Source organism: Solanum pennellii, chromosome 6 (genome assembly GCF_001406875.1).
Source record: "Solanum pennellii chromosome 6, SPENNV200".
NCBI classification, from domain to species: Eukaryota; Viridiplantae; Streptophyta; class Magnoliopsida; order Solanales; family Solanaceae; genus Solanum; species Solanum pennellii.
In genome coordinates, this window is record NC_028642.1 from 53,129,220 (window position 1) to 53,152,884 (window position 23,665).

General features: G+C 36.1%; 5 protein-coding genes across 7 annotated transcripts; 1 reads left to right on the top strand and 4 right to left on the bottom strand.

Annotated features, from left to right (window-relative positions):
- Positions 1-157: 157 nt before the first annotated feature.
- Positions 158-3,511, bottom strand: LOC107022781 (calnexin homolog 1-like). The gene is made up of 6 exons (XM_015223370.2): positions 3,217-3,511; positions 3,037-3,106; positions 1,033-2,156; positions 864-935; positions 666-785; positions 158-552 (listed from the first exon to the last, which is right to left on the bottom strand). The coding sequence occupies exons 1-6, from the start codon at positions 3,307-3,309 to the stop codon at positions 427-429; spliced, it is 1,605 nt and encodes a 534-aa protein (XP_015078856.1). The 5' UTR covers positions 3,310-3,511; the 3' UTR covers positions 158-426.
- Positions 3,512-5,271: 1,760 nt separating this feature from the next.
- On the bottom strand, positions 5,272-7,211 carry LOC107021596 (40S ribosomal protein S27-1-like). Of its 2 annotated transcripts, none has more exons than XM_015222290.2 (5): positions 7,114-7,211; positions 6,116-6,160; positions 5,915-6,025; positions 5,783-5,811; positions 5,272-5,688 (listed from the first exon to the last, which is right to left on the bottom strand). In XM_015222290.2, the coding sequence occupies exons 2-5, from the start codon at positions 6,116-6,118 to the stop codon at positions 5,544-5,546; spliced, it is 288 nt and encodes a 95-aa protein (XP_015077776.1). In that variant the 5' UTR covers positions 6,119-6,160; positions 7,114-7,211; the 3' UTR covers positions 5,272-5,543. The 2 variants fall into 2 exon arrangements, with proteins under 2 accessions (XP_015077776.1, XP_015077775.1); XM_015222289.2 differs by lacking the exon at positions 7,114-7,211 and adding an exon at positions 6,981-7,087.
- A 548-nt stretch (positions 7,212-7,759) lies between these two features.
- LOC107021001 (calcium-binding mitochondrial carrier protein SCaMC-3-like) lies at positions 7,760-14,718 on the bottom strand. Of its 2 annotated transcripts, none has more exons than XM_015221563.2 (4): positions 14,114-14,718; positions 8,616-9,404; positions 8,432-8,522; positions 7,760-8,311 (listed from the first exon to the last, which is right to left on the bottom strand). In XM_015221563.2, the coding sequence occupies exons 1-4, from the start codon at positions 14,556-14,558 to the stop codon at positions 8,134-8,136; spliced, it is 1,503 nt and encodes a 500-aa protein (XP_015077049.1). In that variant the 5' UTR covers positions 14,559-14,718; the 3' UTR covers positions 7,760-8,133. The 2 variants fall into 2 exon arrangements, with proteins under 2 accessions (XP_015077049.1, XP_015077050.1); XM_015221564.2 differs by having other exon boundaries at positions 8,616-9,418; positions 14,114-14,246.
- Positions 14,719-16,093: 1,375 nt separating this feature from the next.
- LOC107022446 lies at positions 16,094-19,461 on the bottom strand. Its single transcript, XM_015223052.2, has 4 exons — positions 18,576-19,461; positions 18,274-18,429; positions 17,049-17,303; positions 16,094-16,732 (listed from the first exon to the last, which is right to left on the bottom strand). Exons 1-4 carry the CDS (start codon positions 19,425-19,427, stop codon positions 16,598-16,600), a joined length of 1,398 nt encoding a protein of 465 aa, XP_015078538.1. The 5' UTR covers positions 19,428-19,461; the 3' UTR covers positions 16,094-16,597.
- Positions 19,462-20,267: 806 nt separating this feature from the next.
- Positions 20,268-23,605, top strand: LOC107023668 (carbonyl reductase [NADPH] 1-like). The gene is made up of 4 exons (XM_015224430.2): positions 20,268-20,553; positions 21,548-21,806; positions 22,376-22,570; positions 22,823-23,605. Exons 1-4 carry the CDS (start codon positions 20,462-20,464, stop codon positions 23,216-23,218), a joined length of 942 nt encoding a protein of 313 aa, XP_015079916.1. The 5' UTR covers positions 20,268-20,461; the 3' UTR covers positions 23,219-23,605.
- The last annotated feature ends 60 nt before the right edge of the window (positions 23,606-23,665 follow it).

The following is a 23,665-nucleotide window of genomic DNA, read 5'->3' on the forward strand; positions in this document are numbered from 1 at the left end:
ACTTATAGTTTGGCTATATACCTCTTGCCAATAGTTTGTGGTAGATAGCTCTCCCTAATTGTTTGTGCTATGCAAATTTCAATTTCGAACCCTGGTGTTGACGTTTCAAATTGAAGAAAGGATCAAGAACAGTTGTTGTATGATTGATTCCAGGAGCTATATAAGCAACTTTATCAAGACTTTTAGTTCAGGAACTATGGAAGAATACCTAAACTATATGGATCTGTCTAAATCTACACTGTCATACATTTTTCTTGTTAAAGAGGAAAAAAATCTCAAAAATTGGCGAAATGTTTGCTCGGCTGGCCATAAGGCAAGAAGGGATGAGAAAATAAAGCAGTAGTAAAGGGAAACAAAAGAAGAGCATAACACCTAACTCAAATATCTAAGTCCTTCTAGCTGAAACAATTCTCTGTTTCAGCATCTCTAATTTTCACGTCTAGTCCTCCTACGAGGAGCAGCGGCGTCCTCATTCTGGTCTTCTTTCTTCTGCGTGGATCCTTCCTTGTTTGAACTTGATGTCTCTGCACCGTCACTTTTCTTAGCTTTTACCTGCAAAAGCAACAAGTGGTTCTTTTATCAAACATACATACTCAACAAACTCGACACAAGTTTCATTTGTTTCCTATTTCTTTGTGGGGGGCTGAGGCTGAGTTCAGACTTACGGGTTGCTGCTGTGTCCCACCAAAGATGAGCTTCAAGAAAACTGTAAAAATGATAATTATGATTGAAATGACAGCACCAACTGTGAGATTGGGCTGTTTCTCAGCCTTCTCAAGAAGATCCTACAAGACAAGTTATGTATTAGTCATGCGTACAAAAATGAAACAACATGCAACGTCAAAACACCAGGTCACACTCACCAATACTTTGGACCTGTGTTCGCCCAAGAAGGGAATGTCAGCCACCTTGTAGAGGAGATCAAGTACCATTTTCTGCCAAGTGTTCCAAATAGATCTCAGATCAAGTGATGGAATGAAAAGAAAAATCAAGAACAATGGGTTGTATCTTGAAGAAAGTGTAAACAACTACCTGGAATCCTTTGAGCCCACCAGCGCTTGCTGCTTCCTCGGCCTTTTGTTTCTCTTTCTCTATGTCAAACTTGGGCTTCCATGAAGTCATCCTGTATGATTCTGCAACTTTCTCATCACTTGCTATCAAGATATTGTCAAATAATATACCATCTTGCATTGTCCAGATTTCAATGCCAATTGCTGCAATAGGCTCGAAATTGGGCCTGTCGAGTTTGAAGTAGTTGGGATTTGGAATATCTCTTGGCTTCCAAACACCCTTGTAATTGGGATTCTCAATCAGTGGAGCATACCATTTTCCATTGTATGCTGGATTTCTCTTCATTGGTCTTGTCCACTCCCCACACCCAGGGACTTCTTCACATTTTGGGTTGTCAATTTTGGGAGCCTCCCATTCACCATCTTCATCGTCAACCCAATCTTCAGGCTTTGTTGCCTCAGGATCATCGATCTCTTCAGGCTCGTCATCCAACCATCCCTCAGGCTTCTCAGCATCCTCATCTTCAATCTCCATTGGTGCATCCTCATCCCAATCATCTGGTTTCGTAGCATCTGGATCTGGAATTTTTTCCCTCTCATCCCAGTCCTCAGGCTTCTTATCATCTGGGTCTGGAATGGTCTCTGCTGGAATAAGAGGTGGCTCCATATCATAATCTGAGAGTAAGTCAGCCTTCTTCTTCTGTTCCCCATCAACTAAGATTAACAACTCATTGTTGGGTTTCAAAACCGCAGTGTAAACATGGGTTAGTTTGTCAGAAGGTACAGATGGTGGAAACTTAAGGTGGTGTTCAATGTACTCCCCGCTCTTAGGATTCTTATGTTTCAAGATGAAATGAATTTTGTCTGTGGCTCCACATCTATCTGGTCCAAACATTATAGTATAGGGAGATTCATTGCTGAATTCCTTGGGAATCCACCCTGCCTCCTGGGGGCGGAGGTATTTAAGATAAGCACCACCACATTCAAGTCCTTCCTGGAGGCGAACTTCATATTGAAGAACCATAGTTCCATCATTGAGGCTGACAACATTGTCAAGCTCCTTGACAATAGCATATTTTTTTGCCTTCTCACTCACAAGAAGCCCATGGTCATCATGTCCCTCACTCTTGGCATGTTTCCACACACCTGAGACACAATTTGAACTCCATATGAACACTTGAAACTTTAACAATCAAAGATCGACTCAGCATTATAGAAATAAAGACATTACACAATGTTATAAGGCACACTCGATGGTGAGAAATTTATTATGAATCAAAATTGAGTTAGCATTATAGACATAAAGATATCGCAAAAATATCTAAGACTGGCTAATATGACAGACAAGCAAGGAATTCTATATTGCTTCGCAACAAATGGATTTTGAGCCTTATCTGTCACTGGGAACAGAGTTTTGCAGCATAAACTCCAGGTTCATTATTTGGTGGGGTTGCAAATATACAGTACACTTTTGAAAAATTAATGGATTTGAATAATGGTATAACTCTTTAAGTTTTATAAGCATTGAACACATCAATCAGCATAACTCTTTAAATTTCTATTTGATATTTTGGTTTTTTCCTCTCTACCAATGTATTATCCAGAGTTGCTGTTTAATTTCCTTACAAATTAATGAATGATGACATGAATCTGAAAGATATTCGCGGATTATAGTAGGAACAACTAGCATATACCAATATAGTATAAGAATTAACAGTCAAAGAGAAGAACATAAACAGATGAAATGAACCTCGTCACCCTCATTCATCCGCCAAAATTCAAAATTAATATGCAATTTTAAACAAAAAAAAAAGGAAAGAAGAACACCAATTGATCTCATTTTATGTTGCACTATGGATGACTGCTTCTTTTATATATACACACTTCCCTAATCATCGAAACTAAACATCCAAATTTTAAACTTCGGCGTAATTTTTCTAAAAAAAAATCAACTTTTCAAGTTTCAACTATTATGATCTGTCAAATTCCGACGGAATACTTATAACAGATCCAGAGAAAAACTTACCATTAAACTCCTCTTTCTCAGACACAATCCAACGCCCATCAAATGTCTCATCGAACGACTCGTAAAATTTCTAGAATCAAACAATAAATTCTCAGCCAACGCACCGTTAACATGATCCAGTAGACACACTATTGCAAAAACAAACACGATCAGACATGCAATTAGAGATATACATCTTACCACATCCGAAGAAGCATAGAGTTGAGAAACAAAGCAACCGGCCAATAATAACAATGCATATTGCGTCCAAATTCTCCGATTCCGCTCTTCCATAACCAAATATGGAATGTAATACTCACTGAAATAAAAACAAAAAAATAGCAGAGATCTGAGTGGGTATAGAAGAAGAGGAGAAAACAGAGTGAAATTTGCGGGGAGGAGAAATTCAGAGTATAAATAAATATGGCGACCAGTTCGGGTAGTTCATAACTCGTGAAGTGGACCAATGAATATATGCCACGTTGGTAGCCGCGACTTCAACGAACACCCGCAGGGGAAGTTGGATCTACGACTGGTATAGTTTTGTGTACACTTCAATTTGGTGGCTCAAATTTTTTTCCATTATTTCGATCAACTATATATAATGTTTTTATTTTTATATTGTTACGTAATTTCATCGAAAGTTTATGTCATGATATTACGAAAACAGACATATCATTTTATGATTTATCCATCTATTTGGTTCGAATTTCACATTATACAATCATAAAATACATTATTAGATATGCAAACTTTTGTAATACTCAACGATAAGGGATATATTAAGATCCCTTTTAGTTTTCAAATCCAAATAAACTGAATATAGTGTTTTAATTCATTTGATAGTGGCTAAATGGCTATGGGGCTTTATAAGATTCTTCCAATTTCCAAACCAATTGAGGGTTCAAAGTGTTGGGTAAAAGAAGTGGACGGTGCAAACTGCTTGCAATCTAAGGCATTTGGACATGATTTCAAGTGGTGATTTAAAATCAATGATTTGACATCATGCTGATTTGAAATTGAATATTTAGTTAGAACGTATAAATCCAATTTTTTAAGTTTGTATTTTTTTTTATAAACATGGAAATTCGTGTGACAATTATTAAAATATTCTCAAATCTCATACAATCTTTGAGCAAATTATCATTTACAAATAAAAGTATTGAAATATTTAAAGACGTCACATCAGTAAATTGCATACTTTGATGTTTTCTTTTGTAAATAAATTTAACAATTTCTTTCTGAAAAATTTAAAGTGAAGAGTCTTTTAAAACTAATGGATCAATTTTACATTCTGAAAAAACAAAAAAATTGAGTCACAATTTGACATCCTACTAAAATTTGAAGTTAGAAATCATGATTTAAATTGAAGATCAAATTTTAAGCAGAATTGATAAGCAAAACCTTATGCAAACACCTACTTATATTAATAAATATATAAACTACTTTTGTAAAGGCTGCTAAGTGCTAACTTGCCACAACTGTTTTCCCCTTCAACATTTTCTTTAACTTGCACCTGCACATTCCACTTCTCTCCACCTGTCAGCTAACTTTGACCCCCCCAAATCCCAAATGGTATTTTCTTTAATCTTTTGCTTTTTCTCCACATGGAGAGTGAATAGATTTCTTTTGTCTTTTAAGTAAATAAAATCTCATAAACATGTGTGATTGAAAGAGACAACAAACATTGTGTTTCATGTGGTGGGATAAATAGGAGGACCCAATATATATAAACATCATAATGCTAGTAAAGTGACCTTTCTAGAATTGACTTTTCTCTATCATGGAGAGGAAGTCTTGGCTTCCACTATAAATATATATAGACTCTTGAGCCCAAAAGAAACCATCATCTCAACTTAAGACACAAAAAAAAAAATGTGGAGGAAGAAGAGAAAGAAGAGTATGACAAAATCAAGGATGACAATCAACACAAGTACCCCTCTGATGCATCTAATCTAAGTGGATGTCAAGGACTCACAGGCAAGTCATTGAGGCAAAGGGAAGGTTATGCCTTTCTTCCAGATCTTTTTTTTTTTCCTTTGTTGTGTTTTGGGTTAATGTTTTTGAAGTTCCACTTTATATGTAATGTATGCTTGTTTTGGGTTGAAATTCTCTTTAATACAATGATTCGTGTTACCCGCGTATGCTATCATCCTGTTTTCCCCAATTCCACTACTTTCCTGCCACAGTTTAGTCTTCACCAGCAAAGTTATAAAGTATATGTTTGAATCTTACAAGAGAGACTCAAAGCATGTTTACACAATGAAACTAAGTGCCATGTAAATAAAAAAAATCAGAATAAGATGCAGTTCTAGCATTAAACATCAAAACCAACACATGAATGCGCAAGCAAACATGGAGTAGAAGATTAATTACTTCAAAAATGTGTCAAAACTAACAAGATGGACAATATTATAGTCAGAATGCCATAAAAAAGTACTGAGTAAAGGAAAAGTTTTCTTAACCGACTCATTCTTCAAAAACCTAATTTAAAATATATCATAGCTTAAAAGCACCTCTAGCAAGCATCAACCCAAGACCATCATATCCTTCTCTTTAACCCTAAAAGAGCATCCTTCAGTAAGTTTTGCACGGCCACCAGTTGGCTGGCATAGCACTTGCTGGCAATTGGGGCATGTAACTACGGTTTGCGAGTGGCTGAAAATTGTTGTTCTGTAAGGAATTAAGACAAAATTATTAGTACATAACTAACAAGTGACACACTTGTAAAAACGACGACATTAACCACTGATTTTCAGTTACTTACATTTGGAAGCAGCCTTGGCATTTGACATCCTGCAACAGTATATAAACGTTACACAAGCAAGGCAAGAAACCATATACTGTACATACATATATCAAAGGAAATCTAAAATATCAATGATTGATAGTAGACTACCAGAAAAGTAGAATTAGGTGATTGGACCAAACGCTTAAGCTTGTGCTTTTGCTTCTCAAGCTCAGCAGGGGGGTGAAGCAAGTCAGTGTCATTTGAAATCTTTGGAATACCCTGATCGAGCCACAGGAAAAGACCATTAAACCACACAATTGCCAACTAAACCAATGTCAAAATATTGAAGAATTTCAAGTGGTCACTCACCATATTGCCTTGAAGCTTTTGTATGATCACGGATGTTGCAAATTGCTGTCGATCAAAAGAAAGCAGAAACTAAGAAAAACAAGAGATCGCACCAACACATTCATAAAAGAAATTGCAGTAGGTAATATAGGGGGGCCGGGATCAGCAAGTCATGTCTTCGAGAAACTATACCGATCAAAAGACATAGCACATTCGTCATAAAAAATAATGTACTTGAATCAGCTATGAATCTTTTACATTAATTTACCTATATTCTAGCCCATTCCATGATAAAATAGAACCCCTAGCCCTTAGTTACAAAGACTCTTCACATTTGATGCCACCCATGTACGATCCACCAAAAATACACTACGCTGGCAAATCTACCAAAAATACACAATTTTGGCAAATCTACGTGCACCCGCTAGCATTTTTGAAGAGTCCGAGCAACATAGCCCTTGACTTCACCAATCCTAAAACTATGAATTCTTCAGATCTCATTATGGATGTATAACTCTTCCGGAAAGAATATTTAATCACTTCATCCTATAGGCATGCATACTCAATTGTCAATGTAAGGCATGCCCAAGTGAGCATATGTACCAACAGATTCAGTCACTATTAAAATAAAAGGTGAAACTTATTTACCTAATTCTGCACATTAATGCAGATTATCACCAAGGTTTCAATACACATTTTTCTTTTCCCTCAAAAACAATTTATCACAATTATGGAAATCTCCACTACCTTTCTAAGGTACAAACATACACTGGCTCCCCAAAAATATTGTGCATTATAAATGTAATCTTCTTACACACTTGCATAAATTAAACCTAGGGATCAATGACCAATACACTGATGATTAAACAAACAAACAACAACATACCCACTCAATGGAATCCTTATACACAATCGGCTCAAATATACATGTAGATTCATATTTTCTATTGATCATGCATGCAACGTATGAGATAAAAAGAATTCTAAATGTTAAGAGATGATCAGAAAACGAGAGTTACCTCCAATAAAAAAAGCCCTAAGCTCTGTTCCTTGTTTGCCTATGTGAGGTAGAAGAGGCTATTTCTACTAGCTTTCATCTATTGGGCCTCTAAAGAAAGTCTCAATTTTTTCGGCCCAATCATAATAATAAATATAGTAAGTAAATCTTTTCAATTAATTTATTTATTATAGTGAGTAAAATAAGAAAAAAAAAACTCCTATAACGTATGCAACTCTTCTCCTATCCAAACTGCAACAAAAAATATACACCAGCACGATGAATCATATTATTATTTTTTGTATTTGGAGAAAATGCAAAAAAAATGAGTAAAGTTTATTTAAGAGACCGTTTATAGAGATTAAAAACCTATGCTGAGCTGATGGTCTTTCAGAAACTAAATCTTGCCGTCCATGAAGTTGTGGTAAGATCTGTGTGCACTCTATCACTATGAATCGCACATTTTGTTGTTGTCTTTAATTTACCAGTGTTAATGCGTTGATTAACACGTGTTTGTAGAACTAGAATATTAAATAGGATTATTTTAAGTCTTAGGATCATATATTAGATAGATGATTGTACTTACTTTAGAGGTTAGTTTTTCTTGAGTTACAATTACCATTATTATTACAATTGTTTTATTTGCATAAAGTAAGTGCAGAGAGCAATGAGCATAAAGAGTTGAATCTCACTTGCATATAATCCATATAGCAAAAACCTTAAAAGGTCTGCACATCACTGTATTCATTTAACATTTACTTGCCAAAAAGTGTAGAATTGATATTCCTATAACTCAGACATACATTGTAAAAGAGGACTATTCTCAATTGCCAACGTAGTCATTTTGTCAGTTGAATCTACAAACAAAACTCTATAACTATAACCCCGCCGATATCGATAACCAATGGGGAGTCAAAAATCAGGTGTATGATTTTGATAATCATATCACCAATGAGCTAAATTTATCTTATTTAATGTCACATTATCATCATCATCTTCATCAGCAGTTTGAACCTTAAATCTGTTGCTGACTCTATGTCAGCTAATCAAGATCTAGACTCTTTTTCATTGATTCGTACACAAGATAGGTTATGCTTGCTGCTGGCACAACTTTTAAAAGATTTGGAAAAAGTCCTTTGTAGAATCCCCTGAAGCCTTCACGCTGAACTGTTTTTCGGAACACATCAGCCATACCTTGGTATGCAGAATCAGCTTGCATTCTAGCAAGAGTACAATTTAGAGTAAAAAAACGGCACGGCACATGATAAACCAGAAAGCTACACCTTCCAAATAGAAAAATTGGCAGTTGTTGGATCCTAGAATCAAACTGCAGAGTTTACCTGGTCCGAATAACCTGCAAAGGATAAACACATGTTGCTCCCAGGGCTCCTGAAATAGTCCCACATCCCAGTTGCACAAGAGGGCCGGCTTCTGCATTACATGCACAATTCGTAGGAAATTAGTTTTCATTTTCTTGGAGAAAATAGGTAGTAACAGTTGAGAAGGCACAAGTTAAAGCTGTACCACTATCATGAAGAATGTAAACCTTTGACAAATCCTTTAAAGTTTCATATGCAGCTAAATCAATGCCTGCATAAGGGATGATTCCAAGCAGAGATGGTACCAATCCTCTATAAAATGCCCGAGGTCCCTCTTGTATAAAAATGTCTTTTGATAGTTTTCGCAGACTAGGAACGCTGCCACTCTCACATGAATGAGTCTGTAACCGAGTTTTAACAAGATCCATGGGATATATAGCAGTTTGTGCTATTGCACCTGCCATTCCACCAGCCACAAGACGCCCAGAAGTTCCTATGTCTCTCTGATCTTCAACACCCCTGGCACGACCAATAGCATTTTTCAAGGTTTCATATGCATAAAATTTAATTGCACTTTCTGGTGCAACCTTCAACACATTTAGCCCATTGCCACGAAAAAACCCCAATAGACCACCTTCCTTCCATATGCTTTTGACTGCAGGACCAATTGAAGCATGAGTTGTTTGCACTTGTAAAATGACCTTAAGGCGATCAAGAGGTGCTGTGGCAGTACGCGAAGCAGCTCCTGCAACTCCACCTGCAATCAGGTATTTGGATGCATGAACATGCTTACTGATGCCTTCCGGAATGACTGTCTGCTCCCCAATATCTACAAGACATACCCTCTCCAAGTATTGGTAAATATTCTCAATGGTGGCCTCATGTGGATAGAGTAGAAGAAAATCCCTCCACTCCTCAAAAGTGATAATTCCGTTATTATCCTTGTCCACGTGTTCCACAAACCGTGCAAGTTCATCATCATCTAATTCTATTCCTGCAAGAAAGAAACTGCCCTAGCTTATAAGAGGAAGACAACTAAAAAACATGGAAATGAACATGGAAAACTCCTCTAGCCAGAAACAAAATTAGATTCCAAGAGATGGCAATCATAAAAGCAAATAATTGAGCAATAACAGAGGAAAAATTAGTATGCAGATAATAAATGGATAATCCAATTTGAATATGTTATGCAAATTCATCAATGGGCCATCATTTTAGCACCTTTATTTAGTAAGCATGAAATTGTAAAAACAGGTACTTTTCCTGCAGATAGAGAAAAGTGGACCAGGAGAGCAAGGGAACTTAATACTGATGGGGAGCCAAAATAAACTGAAAGGCCCTAAAGTTTGTGTCAACAAAGGCAACGAGTAGAGCAACCAGGAAAGAACATATAATTATTTCAAGTGCCCATATTCAGATTCTAGAAAAGAATAAAATTAATTAAAGCACAAAGTGTCAACAGTGTCACACACATATCTGATTATCATGAAGCAACATTACTGAATCTGTAGCATAAAGGAAAACAGAGAAAAAAGAAAAATAGACAAAAAGAAGAAAAATAATTATGACGGGAAAGCACCATCTGAAGGACTTAATTGTCAGGCACCCTACCTTATTTCTTGCATGAGAAATATCTCAATTACCCACAGTTATTTGGAAAGCTCATACCTGGTGGTAATAATGAATGACTGAATGTACATACAACTCAATTCGTACTGTACAATTCGAACATAAGCCCCATTTGCATTGAATTTTTTTTAGGTCATCTTGTTTGGTTAAGAAATAATCTTAGGTTTTTAAAACGCCCCAAAAAGATTTTCAATAAACAAAATTAAACTAAGTAGATTTTCATTATTTTCAAAAAACAACTGAAGCAAAGTATAGATGTAGGAAAAACAACCAGTTGGAAATAAGTTCCAATCTTTATTGATACGCTGACAGTAGTCCCATATTTATCAAAATGTCAGTTTGTTCAGAGATTAGTGAGTCAGTTTGGAATAAACATGAGAGTAAAAGAATCTCGAGTATATGAGAACAGAGACACATTATTAAGTTTTTTTTTTTTTGATGAAGTGAGATTTCATTAAGGCATCCAGTAGATGGAAAGATACAAAAGGGGGGATCTGTCAGCTCAGTAAGAACAAAAAATTTATAGAGCTAAGGAGCTGACAAAGTCCAGGTAGTGATCTAAGTTATTTACAAGGGAAAGTAGGCCCAACTAAAAAGGTTAACCAAACAACTAGCCTTAAGCTTACATTGGAGTGAAAAATCCGTCGAAATGTCTCCTGTTTCTTTCATTCCAAATAACCCAAAAAATATAAGCTGGGGTCATGATCCAGATTTTCCTGATGGATTTTCTAACTTCCATGGAACTCCAACTAGTGTAGGTCTGATATTGAAGGACACGGACCAACTTATACCAAAAAGCGCTAGGAACATGTTCCAAAAGTGTTAAAGTTAAACTGACTCAAAAGAAGCAGAATTGATATGAAAAATGATAGTCGTGTTGTTTTGCCCATATTTACGGAAAAAGACACACAATCCATACAACAATTGGTTTCCCTGACGCTTACAGAATTGCTTCAAAACACCAACTCTTGACCTGATTATGCTGGACCCCAGCTTGATTACACAACGGTAAACTCAAACTCATCTAAATGTAATTCATTGTCTAGAGCAGAGAGAAAGAAAGAGTTAACTAATTTCAGTGTAAAGAACCAGTTCTCCTCAACTATGAGTAACTTGTAGAGAACATCATGGCCATCCTAAGCATCCTATAGCTACAAGAATATGAATTATACCCTTCGGGGCCCAGTGGTTTGAGATTGGGACTTCCATGTTGGAGGTCTCAAGTTCGAAACCCCTTGCCAGCGAAAGCAAGGGGTTTGCCTTCTGGGTCGAGCTCGTTGCATCCAGGCTTGCCTGGTGCTGTTACCTCTCCTATGTGGTTTGCGAGCTATTGCATAGGAGTGGGGGTTTTACCCTGCCTGGTGCGGTTACCTCTCCTATGTGGTTTGCGAGCTATTGCATAGGAGTGGGGTTTTTACCCTATGCGCACCCAAAGGGTAGCGGCTGCGGGTTTCCCTTGTCATCAAAAATAAAAATAAAAAAAATATGAATTCTTGCACCATATCATCGTCAACCAGCCAACTTATTAACCACGTAATTTAGCTCCGTATAAGCCTTGACAATCTACTCTGCATATTTCTAAATCAAAGAATTGAAGAAGTCCCGCGAGAAATAGTCTAAGAATTAAAATTAAGAACTAGAAAAATTATTTTATCACAGGCACCAGAAAAGAAAGTGCAAAAGCATCTTCAAAATCAGACTAAAAGTGGTGAAACCATTGTAGCTAAATTGAAGACGAATCAAAAACCATCTGAGCTTAGAGAAGTGGCACCTCAGAGCATCAAAATACTACTACAACTTTATTGTGAACAGTTAAACATTAACATCTTGCTCAATAAAGCAAATATTGAACAACTATAATAGCATAATGCACCAATTTGCTATGAAGTGATTTTACAGACACACATTTTACCTTTTTCAACTGAAATCATGAGTATCAAAGCGACAAGTCAGCTAAGCAGGACTACTTATCCCATGACAAAAAGGGGGGTGACAAGGGTTAAATGGATGATCCAGTGATAAGGTGTAACGAAACAAACATACTCATATCTGCTCAATGCTATGCAGATAACTTGCCCTAATATACATCACCAAGATGCCAATTCCAAAACTAAAGGCTTTAAATACCATCTTGCGAGAGAAATAGATACTCACACGTTAAAGAAAATACCTTAACACGACGAACTTATGACTTACACAATTCATATCTACTGAATAAATGAAGAGTAGAGATCCAGTGCAGAGAAGAATAGATTGAGGTGGCCTATGCATTATGTGGTCCTTGTGGAAACCAGGAGATACTATGAGGGGAAATAACTTGTTGATTGTTGTAGAGATTTTAAAGCGTAGTTGCTTAAAACCTTAAACACCTTTTTACATAGGTGATGTAAATATTAATTTGTAAGACTCCATATACATGTAACTTTGTAAAAATGTGGTAGCACCCTTCTGGAGCATTTATACTATTGAGATTGAAGTACTCTATTCATCAAAATACAAATAATAAACAGAGAAATGCCAACCCAGATCAGTAGATCAGTACTCCAAAAAGAAAAAATTCTAAATATTGATTTTGGATCAACCAATCACTACTTTTCTAAAGCAAATTCATCAAAATGCCAACCACAATTCCAAAGCTCCAGAACATAACAACAAGAAGACGCCCAGTGATATCTCACATGTGGGGTCCTGGGGAGGTGGTGTGTACGTAGACCAACCCTACCTTATGAAGGCAGAGCTCCTCGACAAGAATACTTGAATATCCATCATGAAATTCATCAGATGGGGAGCTTATTAAGAAGATACTCCCTCCCTTTCACAAAGAATGGTCCAGTTTGTCTTGGCACGGAGTTTAAGAAAATAAAGAAGACTTTTGATCATGTGGTCCTAATTAAAGTTATCTCAAATGTACAAATTGCCCTTTAATCTTGTAGCCTTAAACATGCCACATGGAAAATTACAACCAAAAAAAGAAAGAGGTCATTCTTTTTTAAACAGACTAAAAAGGAAAGGAGGTCATTCTTTTTGAAACGGAGGGAGTAACCAAAGTCTAAGATTCAAGTTTATCATGAACATTTTACTCTCCATTCTTCAACAACTAGCAGATAAGGATTGAAGCATCTAAGTGTTATTGATACGTACAAGCACAGAATAGATACATATATATTATGTCTATGCATATGGGTATAATACCTAACATTATTATTCATACTTATGATCAACTCTTCATGTAAAGTCACTGTTCATAGTATCTGTTTTATAAATTTGAGGTAAAAGTATGAGGTGGGGTTATGATGGATCGAAGATGCTGAGATCCCTATATACCCATATGATGACTTGAGATATCTTCACAATGAGTGAGCAATATACAGTGGTGCAAGAACAACTACTGGGAGACAAGTTCAGATGTTCCACAAAGATTGTGCAGAAAATACCGAGAGCGAGCTTCTTAGCAGAAAAGTAAAGTCCCACAATAAAAGAAGTTCCACAGAGCAGTAAGGTGAAAGGAAGTTTGATGCATCAGGTACAGGAGGAAAATTTCCTCTTTTGGGTGGTAAATCTATTGATGACTTTGTCATATTTGAGACTACCTAGTGCATAATTCTCTAACACAGTAATGTTGGTGCAACAAGTGCAAAGCTCAGAAGGATTTTCAACGTATATCTGGGTTTCATTCATTTGTTTATACTAATAAAGTAACTGTGGTTACTCTTCCTGTGGGTTTCATTCCACAGCTCCCAACAGAGCATACATTAAACACAAACTTCCAACTAAGTCCAGTTTGGCAACTGATCCCTTAACCTCAATTTGAATAGCAGAGCCATTTAAGGTTCAAACTTACAAAAATGTATCCGAACAAATAATCAGGACTTATCAAACTAGTTCTGGGACCTCAACGGTGCAAATTTTCAATAAGATAGGTTCCTTTTATGAACCACAATAGACAGTTGTATTGTACATCCAAACCACTTACTCCCCCAGTGATCAAAAAGCCAATATCATATTCATACTTGACCATTAATCTAGGAACCAGGAAGGTAAAGCATTTTAAGAGAATGAATAACAGTAAAGTACCAGCATTTACAAGGGCATCCCATAGTTCCTCCGGCAAGATGCATCCACTATGCTCCACATCAATATCCTGAAAAATCCTATACAGCTCCATTTCCTTATCATCCATGTATTTCCTAAACTCCTGATAATCAACCCTTCCATCCTTATTGGCATCACAACCATTCAATAATTCTTTAGCAAACTTATACTCCGCTGGAATTTGCATAGCAGACAAACCCTTCTCAATTTTCGCATAATCCAAGTACCCCGCATTGTCAGAATCGAAAAAACCAAACAGGCTTCTGATTCTCGACTCTCTCTCTTCCTTGGTTTCACCTAAAGCTGATAGCACATGGTCCAACGAAACCGGGCCGGCCTTCTTCACCGGGTTACAACATCCGGACCGGTCCTTTGTTGCCATTGCTGGAAAATTCACATGCTCTACGGCCTCTCCAGCCACTGACATGCCAGAAAATTGATTCTTCCGATTTCTTCACAGCATAGGCAAAACGATTGAATTTTTTATTTATAGATCTTTTCTTCACAGATCTAACGCTACTTTGAACAGAAGGTACCTTACAGTGGAGGAAAAAGAAGAAATTAGATTTGTTATTATTGGAAGAGGGGAGAAGAAGAAGAGAATATTTGTGGAGGATCTTCTTTGAGAGTGACCCGATGAATAGACCCGGTTTAATTCGGGTCATAATTCGAAGTTTCTAAATTTAATGTTGTTTATTACATGACTAATTTAAGATTAAGACTAAACACTAAATACGGTACATTACATTTTAAATCAGCAATAATAACATATTCAGTATAATATTACAAGCGACTATAAATATTAAATTTTTTAAAAAATTAAATATTTAATTTACACTAAAGCAGAAAAGGGTCAATTGGGACAATAAATAGTAACTGAAAAGTCTCTTGCTCTAATAATATTCAAAAGTGCGTGGAAGAGAAATCTTGATGATGTTTTTCTTTTAGAATTCATGATGATTAACAAGTTAATTTGTTTTTTGAAATTTTTATCATGAAATGATTAGGAGTAAAGTTGAATTGACAAAAGTTGATCATAAGTTTGTACTATTTTTTCCATTTCTATTTACTTTGTAAAATATTTTATTTATTTATTATTTTTAACAAATTAAAAGAGACTGAGGGAGTAAATATCTTTATTTTATTTTCCGCAAAAAGAGAAAATGAATAAGAAAAAGGTAAAAGGGCCAATTTTGGTTTCGTGAATAAAACGCAGTAACCGTGGACCAATGGAAGGATGTCAGGTTTCAAACCACGTGTTTATTGTTTTTAGGTGCAATAAAGACGACGTGGTTGTGACAATTCATTTCTTATTAATTATTGCAATTTTTTATATGATCAAATTTTTTATTTATTTCAAATTGTTATCCACTTGTTTTTCTATTATGAATTAAATCCATTAGTACTTAATTATGCGTACTAACTAAAATTGGGACAATTTTTTCACTAAGATATGGGATTTTTTGTCCTTGCAGAAGGTGCATATTGCTCTTTATTATAATCATGGTATAACCTTGTTTTAGAAATAAACTAACCCTAAATATATTTATTAGCTGGGCCACAGCATATAAAATATTGTTGGGTGCAAAGGGATGAACAACGACAATTTTGATGACTTCAGCTCTTTTTTATGCCAAATGTATAAAGGGAGCCAGTAATGACCACACGTTTGCCATAAAATATATCGTGAAGACCCCATTATTATTATTATAAAAATCTATGTCAGTGAATAAATGGTATAGAGAGAAATAAAATATCAAAGATAATATAGTTCGATTAATCAATAAAAATTGATCAGTATGACTCAATGCAATAAGTTACCGTCTGGTTAAGTTTTTACCTTGAAAAAGTCGCCCTAGTTGTCACTCGTGAAGTGAGATGAATGACAATAATTTTGTCTATAACTCACATTTGAGCTAACTTTCGAATTGAATTAGGCCTCGAAATTCATTCTGTTATCACTTTCTCATTATTCGTTGACAGGCTTGTTGCACTAGGAAAATAACAGCCATTGATCATGACCATATGTTGAGTATTGACCATGTCCAAATGCATTTAAGAAACCAGTAGCCTATACAGACACAGCATACAAGCGAGTAATACAATGTTAACAGACTAGACGCTCTCCATCTGCATTTAGTTGATGATCAGATCTTCTCATGGATCGCGTCTTATCTTGCACACTGCCTGAGGACTGGCTTGGTCTTCTCCTTGAAGGCGGATATGATTGCATTAGCTTTGAACGCGTTACATCTCTATAAAGTTATTCTTAAGTACACACTATCTAAAAGATGAATATACACTATATGCAACATGTAGTTAGAAAACTAAGACAGGTATCAAAGCACCCCATAGACTAAAACATTTACAATTAAACTGCCTAAAAGTTAGCATATGTACCAAGAACCAACTTGAGTTGAAACAGTTGATTACATGCTACATTATAAGGCTGAAAGTGAAAGAACATCACATTAGGATCGATTCACACCCTTCTTCTCTTTCGCTCTGATGTTGATAAGTTACAGTTGCAGCAACAAGTGCTGCAATTCCAAACCCTGCTAATGCCCAAACAGCATTATGTAGTATGACAATATCACCGATCTGCAGAAACAAGGAACACTAAGTTTAGGTTCTTTTGTGGTACTTGAGAGGAGGCCATTTGAAACAATAAAATGAATAGGCAGAATACATTGATGGCTACTTAAGCTTGTCAATTTTTTTCATCTGAACACTTCAACTATAGGGGTGACTCGGACATCTTTTTCCTCCCAAGCTATAGCCCCACGTCTCAAAACCTTCCTAACCTACCAACTCTCTACACAGACCATATTTATATTCAGCTAATTGAGAGTTCACTACATCAGAACACCTGAAAAGATTTCACAATTTCAGAGAAGAACATGAAGCAAGATCTTACGTTGTCTTTAGAATGCAGGATAGAGCTAGATTGCCGTGACATTTCAGCAACCAATAAATAGAACAGGCCCATAACTCCTGTATGCCTTTGATCACAGCTATAGTTTGATAATAAAGTCAGAGTCTCTCCCTTGGATATCTTGACAGAGCCAGGTCTGGGATAACAACTGGACATACCAACAATATAACCAGCCTCATTTCCTGCTTCCTTTCCTTCTCCATAGATTGGAAGAGATGAGCATATAACCCCTCCATCCTGAAACAATTTAGTGAAGAAACAAGAAACAGTAATCAGCAGACCTTGCATTCCTTTGACGTGCAGAAACGATCACATGACGATCAAGACAACTTCAAATAGATATGCGACAAATCATTATCGTCACCTCATTCACTAACCAGAGTACTGAAGTTGGTTGAGGATTTTATTGTGATACAGATAAATACAGTACATAGAGAAAGAAGGAACCAAGCTGTGCTTAGCTTAATACCAACCCTCTGTGAGAGCTTCACGTGTAAAGATTGACTAAGGACTAGCATCTACTAATCAACTCGCAAAGGGAGTGTGGATTTGTAATCCACAGACGGTGACGCCACATTAACTAACTTTCAAAAAGTTTAATGAAGTAATTATCTTAACCAAAGAAGATAGCTATTAAGATTTCCCAGACATTGAAGAGAAAACAAAGCAATACTCTACAATTGTTAGGATCTAGATAACAATTGCAATTAACAAAATGAGTCCCTAAAAGTTTGATGCTTTTGACAGTTTTGCCATAAGATCGACCCATTGGCATCGTTCAGGTGCTTTATAAGTAGACTGGTTTACAAGGGAACTTGACTTTTAGGTCTGATGAAATTTGGCCAAGCCTATGCCACTTTCTTAATCAAGAGAAAAAAGGAGACCAAAGAAGTACAGTACTGATGCATGAATGATCAAACCATAGAGATGGAAGAAAATGCCCCTCGGAGAACAATAATTTGATTATTTTCCTCACCACAAATACATTTGAAGCAGGACATGTTGATATTCTGTAACTGTTATCTCCTGTATTCAGGTTAGTAAACCAGAAACAGCCTCTCTAATATACAATCCATCAACATTACAAGTGTATCACCAAGAAAAACTTCATCCTAGGTGAATAAATTAGCAAAGTGGAAAGTCGTGGAATAAAACAGATTCTGAGATGACTATGACCAAAAAAACAAATGTTAACATCTCAAAGTACCTCTCCAAGGAGGGTTGAACCAACCCCACCTGCATGCTGGTGAGCAACTCCATAAATAACATTTCCACCATTTGGCAAAGTTACACTTATCTTTTTTGTATGGATGCATCCATTATTAGCAACAGCAGCAGAACATGACTCAACTTCATATTCAATCTGTATCAAGAAAGTTCAACAAAATTATTGACTCTCTTATTCATGCATTAATTGGATATCCTATAGAGGATTTTAATATTGCTGATTCCAACTAGTTTGGGATCGAGTGATTGAAAGCAAATAACCAAATTAGAAGTGTTCATCACCTGACAATGATGTCTAGATGGTATAAGTCCTGTTGATTTCCGCCTTTTCCATGTATCAGTGACATCAAGAATATATATTTTAACAGGCTTAATGAAGGCATGCCAATCAACATATTTGATTGTGTACTTCAGGTACAAACTTCTCTTTGGACCCTGAAACCCCTCTCTTGTTCTGCATCTTGTTTCATCATAACAACATCTTAAGCCTCCAATGTAATTTGGTTCTATATCTCGGTCATACTCATCCTTCGTAACATTATAAAGATCACACCTGCATTCTGTGCATCCCATCCTATCTTCGGAACCTCGTGTCTCAATTGCATGTACATTAAGCAACCATCTCTCTTCATATCCAGGAGGTACTTCTAAAGGATTACCAACCTCTATCCCGTAAGGGTCTGGAACATATTGTACTGTTTTACGAGTTTCAGACCCAAGGCCAAAATATTGAAAAAGATCCCTATCACATATCCCTGAGTTCCTAACTAATATATAATCTGACTGTTCGAACCCCAGATTGTCGTGGTACTTTGACACCTCCATACCTTTTTGTTGATAATATCTTACCACAAGCCAATGATGGAGATATGTTTCATAAAGGGGAACAGGGTTCCTCGACTCATCAACTACTTCAGCATCAAAACTTTTGATAGCAATATGGCCTTTAGGGAAATCGATGTTGTAGTAAAATTTGTTAGCAACTAATCCAGGTTCGAGCACAAACTTTGGTGATAGGAAAGTGGCAGTTCTAACTTTGTTTTCATTTCTTAGTCGAGTTTGTAAGCTTGGGCGAATCGTTATTAGCAGTAGGACTACCAGCACAAGCAACTTGCTCTTTGAATCGAATGCCATCTTATTCACTTCAACAACTCACTTCTTGTTTATATATCTGGCAACAACACTTTCAACCAGTTAAACATCCATAGGTTAAGTTTTAGAGGAGTTAAAAAGGTCTCAGCACTTTTGTCATCTAACAACAATAGTTCCTAGATAGATTAGTAGATAACTTAGTTCATCAACTTTATTATCATTAATTGATTATAAAGAAAACAAAATGGTACTAACAAATAACTTTTTCCACATAAATTTACTATTCATGGAAAACTCTTTTTTAATAACCGTGTTATTCAAACTAATTCCACAGGTACCGAGTTTTATCTCTCACCTATATATACCGAGCAACTCTATTCACAAAGGCTTCAATATATAGTATTTGAGCCCCAAATCTATAAAATGATATTAGAGTTAGGTTTATCTCAATTCATGATTTACTAATAGCGAATTCATATTTAATTTGTGCATGCTCCAAATGTCCAGCCTTCCAACTCTGAGCATAAGAGAGGTATTATACTTGAACTAACTTTTGAGGTTGGCTCTGCTAAAGTCTATAGCACATTTCATCCATACTAAATACATAAAAAGGAGATGAAAGATAAACTCACCTGATATGGTACTGTGTAGGGCTAAAAAAAAAAACCAAAGGAATTAAGGAGCTTTTTTCTTGGAAACTAACTAGTAAAAATTTGAACTTTTGTTTACAAGGAAAAAGTATGTGGAAGTTGAAGAATAGAGACAGCGACAACTGGACTCCGTTTATTGAACATCAATATTGGGTGTTGATAGGAATAAACGTGTCACTTGGTTTCCAAGACTTAAATGACTAATGGCATTACTTTTCAATTTGAGATGTGAAAATGGAAAAGAAAAAAAAAAAAAGACAAAGGAATTTAAAAAAAAAAATACTGTTGTTATTTTTACAATTTTACTTGTTCATATGAATACGAGGGTTTGCTCTAAAACTCTCAAAACAAAACTAAATCTGGAAATGAGTAGTGAAACAAGGTGAAGAATAGCATGAGCTTAGAACCCTAATAGTCGAAGAATTAATGGGTAAAAAGGAGAGGGCGCAAGAGAGAAGAGAGCAGAGACGCCAACAGATCTCTCTTCTCCGTACTATTCCTTATTCTGATCAACAAAGGTGAGTTCTTTGATCCATAAAAAAACTTTCTTGATATGTTTTGCATTTTGTTCTCAATTGAGTCGAAAAAATCCGTGCCTGAATTGAGGGTTTCTGCATTTGATTCAGAGGAAAAATGACAAGTCAAAGGGTCTAACTGTTAAGTGTTTAATTTTGCCCTGTAGCTTTAGCATTGGGTTTTAGTTAAATTAACAAGAGTGGAAACTGTGTGTAGATAATGGAACAGTCTCTAGTGTATTCAATTTTGACATACTTGAATATGATAGTTAAGATGACAAACTCAAAAAGCATATAGTTAGTATCTAAGGAAATGTTTTTAGGTTGAAGATTGTTTGTGTGTTCTTATGCTTATTGGACAAACAGCTCTGCAGTTCAAAATTCAAATGTTGCATTTTGGATTCTAATAATGTGACCATATTGTTCTCTTAGAAGTATGTTTTTTGCTACAACGAAATTAGAAATGCAAAGATGTAAGGTGTTTTGAGAACCTTATTCAGAGAACAGAAACCTAAAACGGTTATGCTTGGTGCATTATTTCTGCATGTTTACTCTAGTATTGTTAGATGGGAAACAATGACATTGTTGATTGGCTAATCAGCTTAGCAGCAGATTTAGAGAAAAAATATGAGAATAATGATTTGGTGTACAATTGGTTTACTTCCATTCTTCCAAAGCTGCCTCTGTACTTCATCTATGGTCTATGCAACATATCATAAGAGTTCCTATGAATCATAACCTAAAGTGACTGTATCATTGGAAAATTATTAGTTCTTTGATTACTTGGCAATCAGTCTCGGTAATTAACTAAGATGACGCTCCAAAGTGTTTTGATAATATTTTGGCTTATTGTTCCTATTAGTTATTGGAAGATCTGGATAATTACTATTTCCATGGCATAATTATCAAGATGCAATATGGTTCATCCAGTTAAAGTTGGTTTACTTTACGGTGTTGATTCTGAGCATTACACTTATAGACGGAAGATGATTTTCAGATGGTGGTCAAATGAAACTATCGCTGTCGTGACTGGTTCAAACAGAGGAATTGGTTTTGAAATTGCTCACCAACTGGCCTCACATGGCTTAACAGTAGTTCTTACATCACGAGAGACTCGTGTTGGTGAAGAAGCAACGAAAATCATGCAAGAAAAAGGTTTGAATGTGGTATTTCATCAATTGGATATTGTAGACCCTGCATCAGTTGAAACATTTTCTGACTGGATAAAGGAAAACTATGGTGGCTTAGATATACTGGTAATCCATCTACTCTATTTTCTCTATATAATCTAGCATTGGTCCGTCTACTCCATCATATCTTTATGATGATGATACAATATGAGCTTAAATGATGAAATGGGGATTCATATAGCTGACCCCAACTTATTTGGGACTGAGACGTGTTGTTGTAATCTAGCATTGATCCAGTCGCATATACATCCAGTTGCAGAGCCACCTTGTCCAAAGGGATGTCAATAGACCCGCCTTTACTGCAAAATACATTGCTTAGATAGAAATTTTTTAATGCTTATACTATATGTTGAATCCCTTTAATTCCTCGTGTGGTTACTTCTTTATATGTTGACTCCCGTTAGTGAAATCCTTGCTTCATTACTGTGTAGAACCGTACTGGTTACAAAAGCTTACTACCAGGTGCTAATTTTTCTTGTACTTCACAGTTTGTGTTCTTAGTTATTATTTTTTCATTTTCCTTTTATTTTGTTTGGGGTGGGGGGTGTTATTTTACTTTCATGCGGTTATCAATTTTGTCTGTTAACTGTTTTGGTAAATCTGGCCCTTTCAGCTAATGATATGGAAGTATTTAGATCAATAATGCAGGAGTCAATTTCAATTTCGGCACAGATAATTCAGTGGAATATGCCGAAACTGTTATCCAGACCAACTACTTCGGCACCAAAAGTATGACTAAAGCTATGATTCCATTAATGAGGCCGTCTCCTTTTGGCGCTCGAATTGTTAATGTGACCTCACGACTGGGGAGACTTAACGGCAGAAGGAATGTAAGTGCCTTACTGTTCCTTTTCATTCTTATTCTTCTTCTCACTCTTATTGCCCTTGTTCATCTTGTCGGAAGAGTATTCCTTTTGTTCTTTTACTTCATAGTCAAGTTTTTTTCAGTACTGCACCCTTGTAATGCTTCATAGGAGATATTTGTTATTTGTCAAAAGCAACAACTTCTTGAGTTCTCTAATATGCAAATAGCTTTTATCTTCACATCTCAAAATGATCTACTTCTGTTTGATGCCCACCAGAGAATTGCAAATGTCAGCTTGAGACAACAACTGGAGGATGTGGATTCTCTATCAGAGGAACTGATTGATAGTACTGTGAACTCATTTTTGGAACAAGTAAAAAATGGAACTTGGGAATCTGGGGGATGGCCACAAGTATTCACAGACTACTCATTGTCAAAGCTTGCTGCTAATGCTTACACCAGGCTAATGGCAAGAATACTTTCTGACCAGCCAGAGGGCCAAAAGATATATATGAATTGCTATTGTCCAGGTTGGGTGAAGACTGCCATGACTGATTGGGCTGGGCATACATCTCCTGAAGTAGCTGCTGATACTGCAGTCTGGCTTGCTCTTACCTCAGATCAGTTTGTGAGTGGTAAGTTTTTTGCTGAGAGGCGTGAAATAAACTTCTAAAGTGGGAATTGAAGACACATTCAAGAATCAGCCCATTTCTTTTGCTTTTGAATGAAAATGTGATATGAGTACATATAAAAGCTAGAGTACTCATGTTACACGATGCTAATTTATATTGCTGATGGGAAACAATATGTATCGGTACAAGTTGTCACCTAGTCGTCAAACTCTGGAGGATGTGTTAACTTTGGGAAGAGCTGAAGCGAAAGGGTGGTCTGGTTTTCTAATAATCACATCGACACATCCTAGATATAAGATCATTTGCCTGTGTTTTGGTGTACCATTTGTAACTTTTAGTACAGATTAGCAATGCATACTACAGCATATCGCATAGCTTACTACTTAAAATATGTCTTTCTTTAATTATAAGCATTAGCTGTTTTAAAAGATCACTAAATCGAACCGCACACATACTCCTAAAGAAAGAACATCCTGCCTTCTACGTTC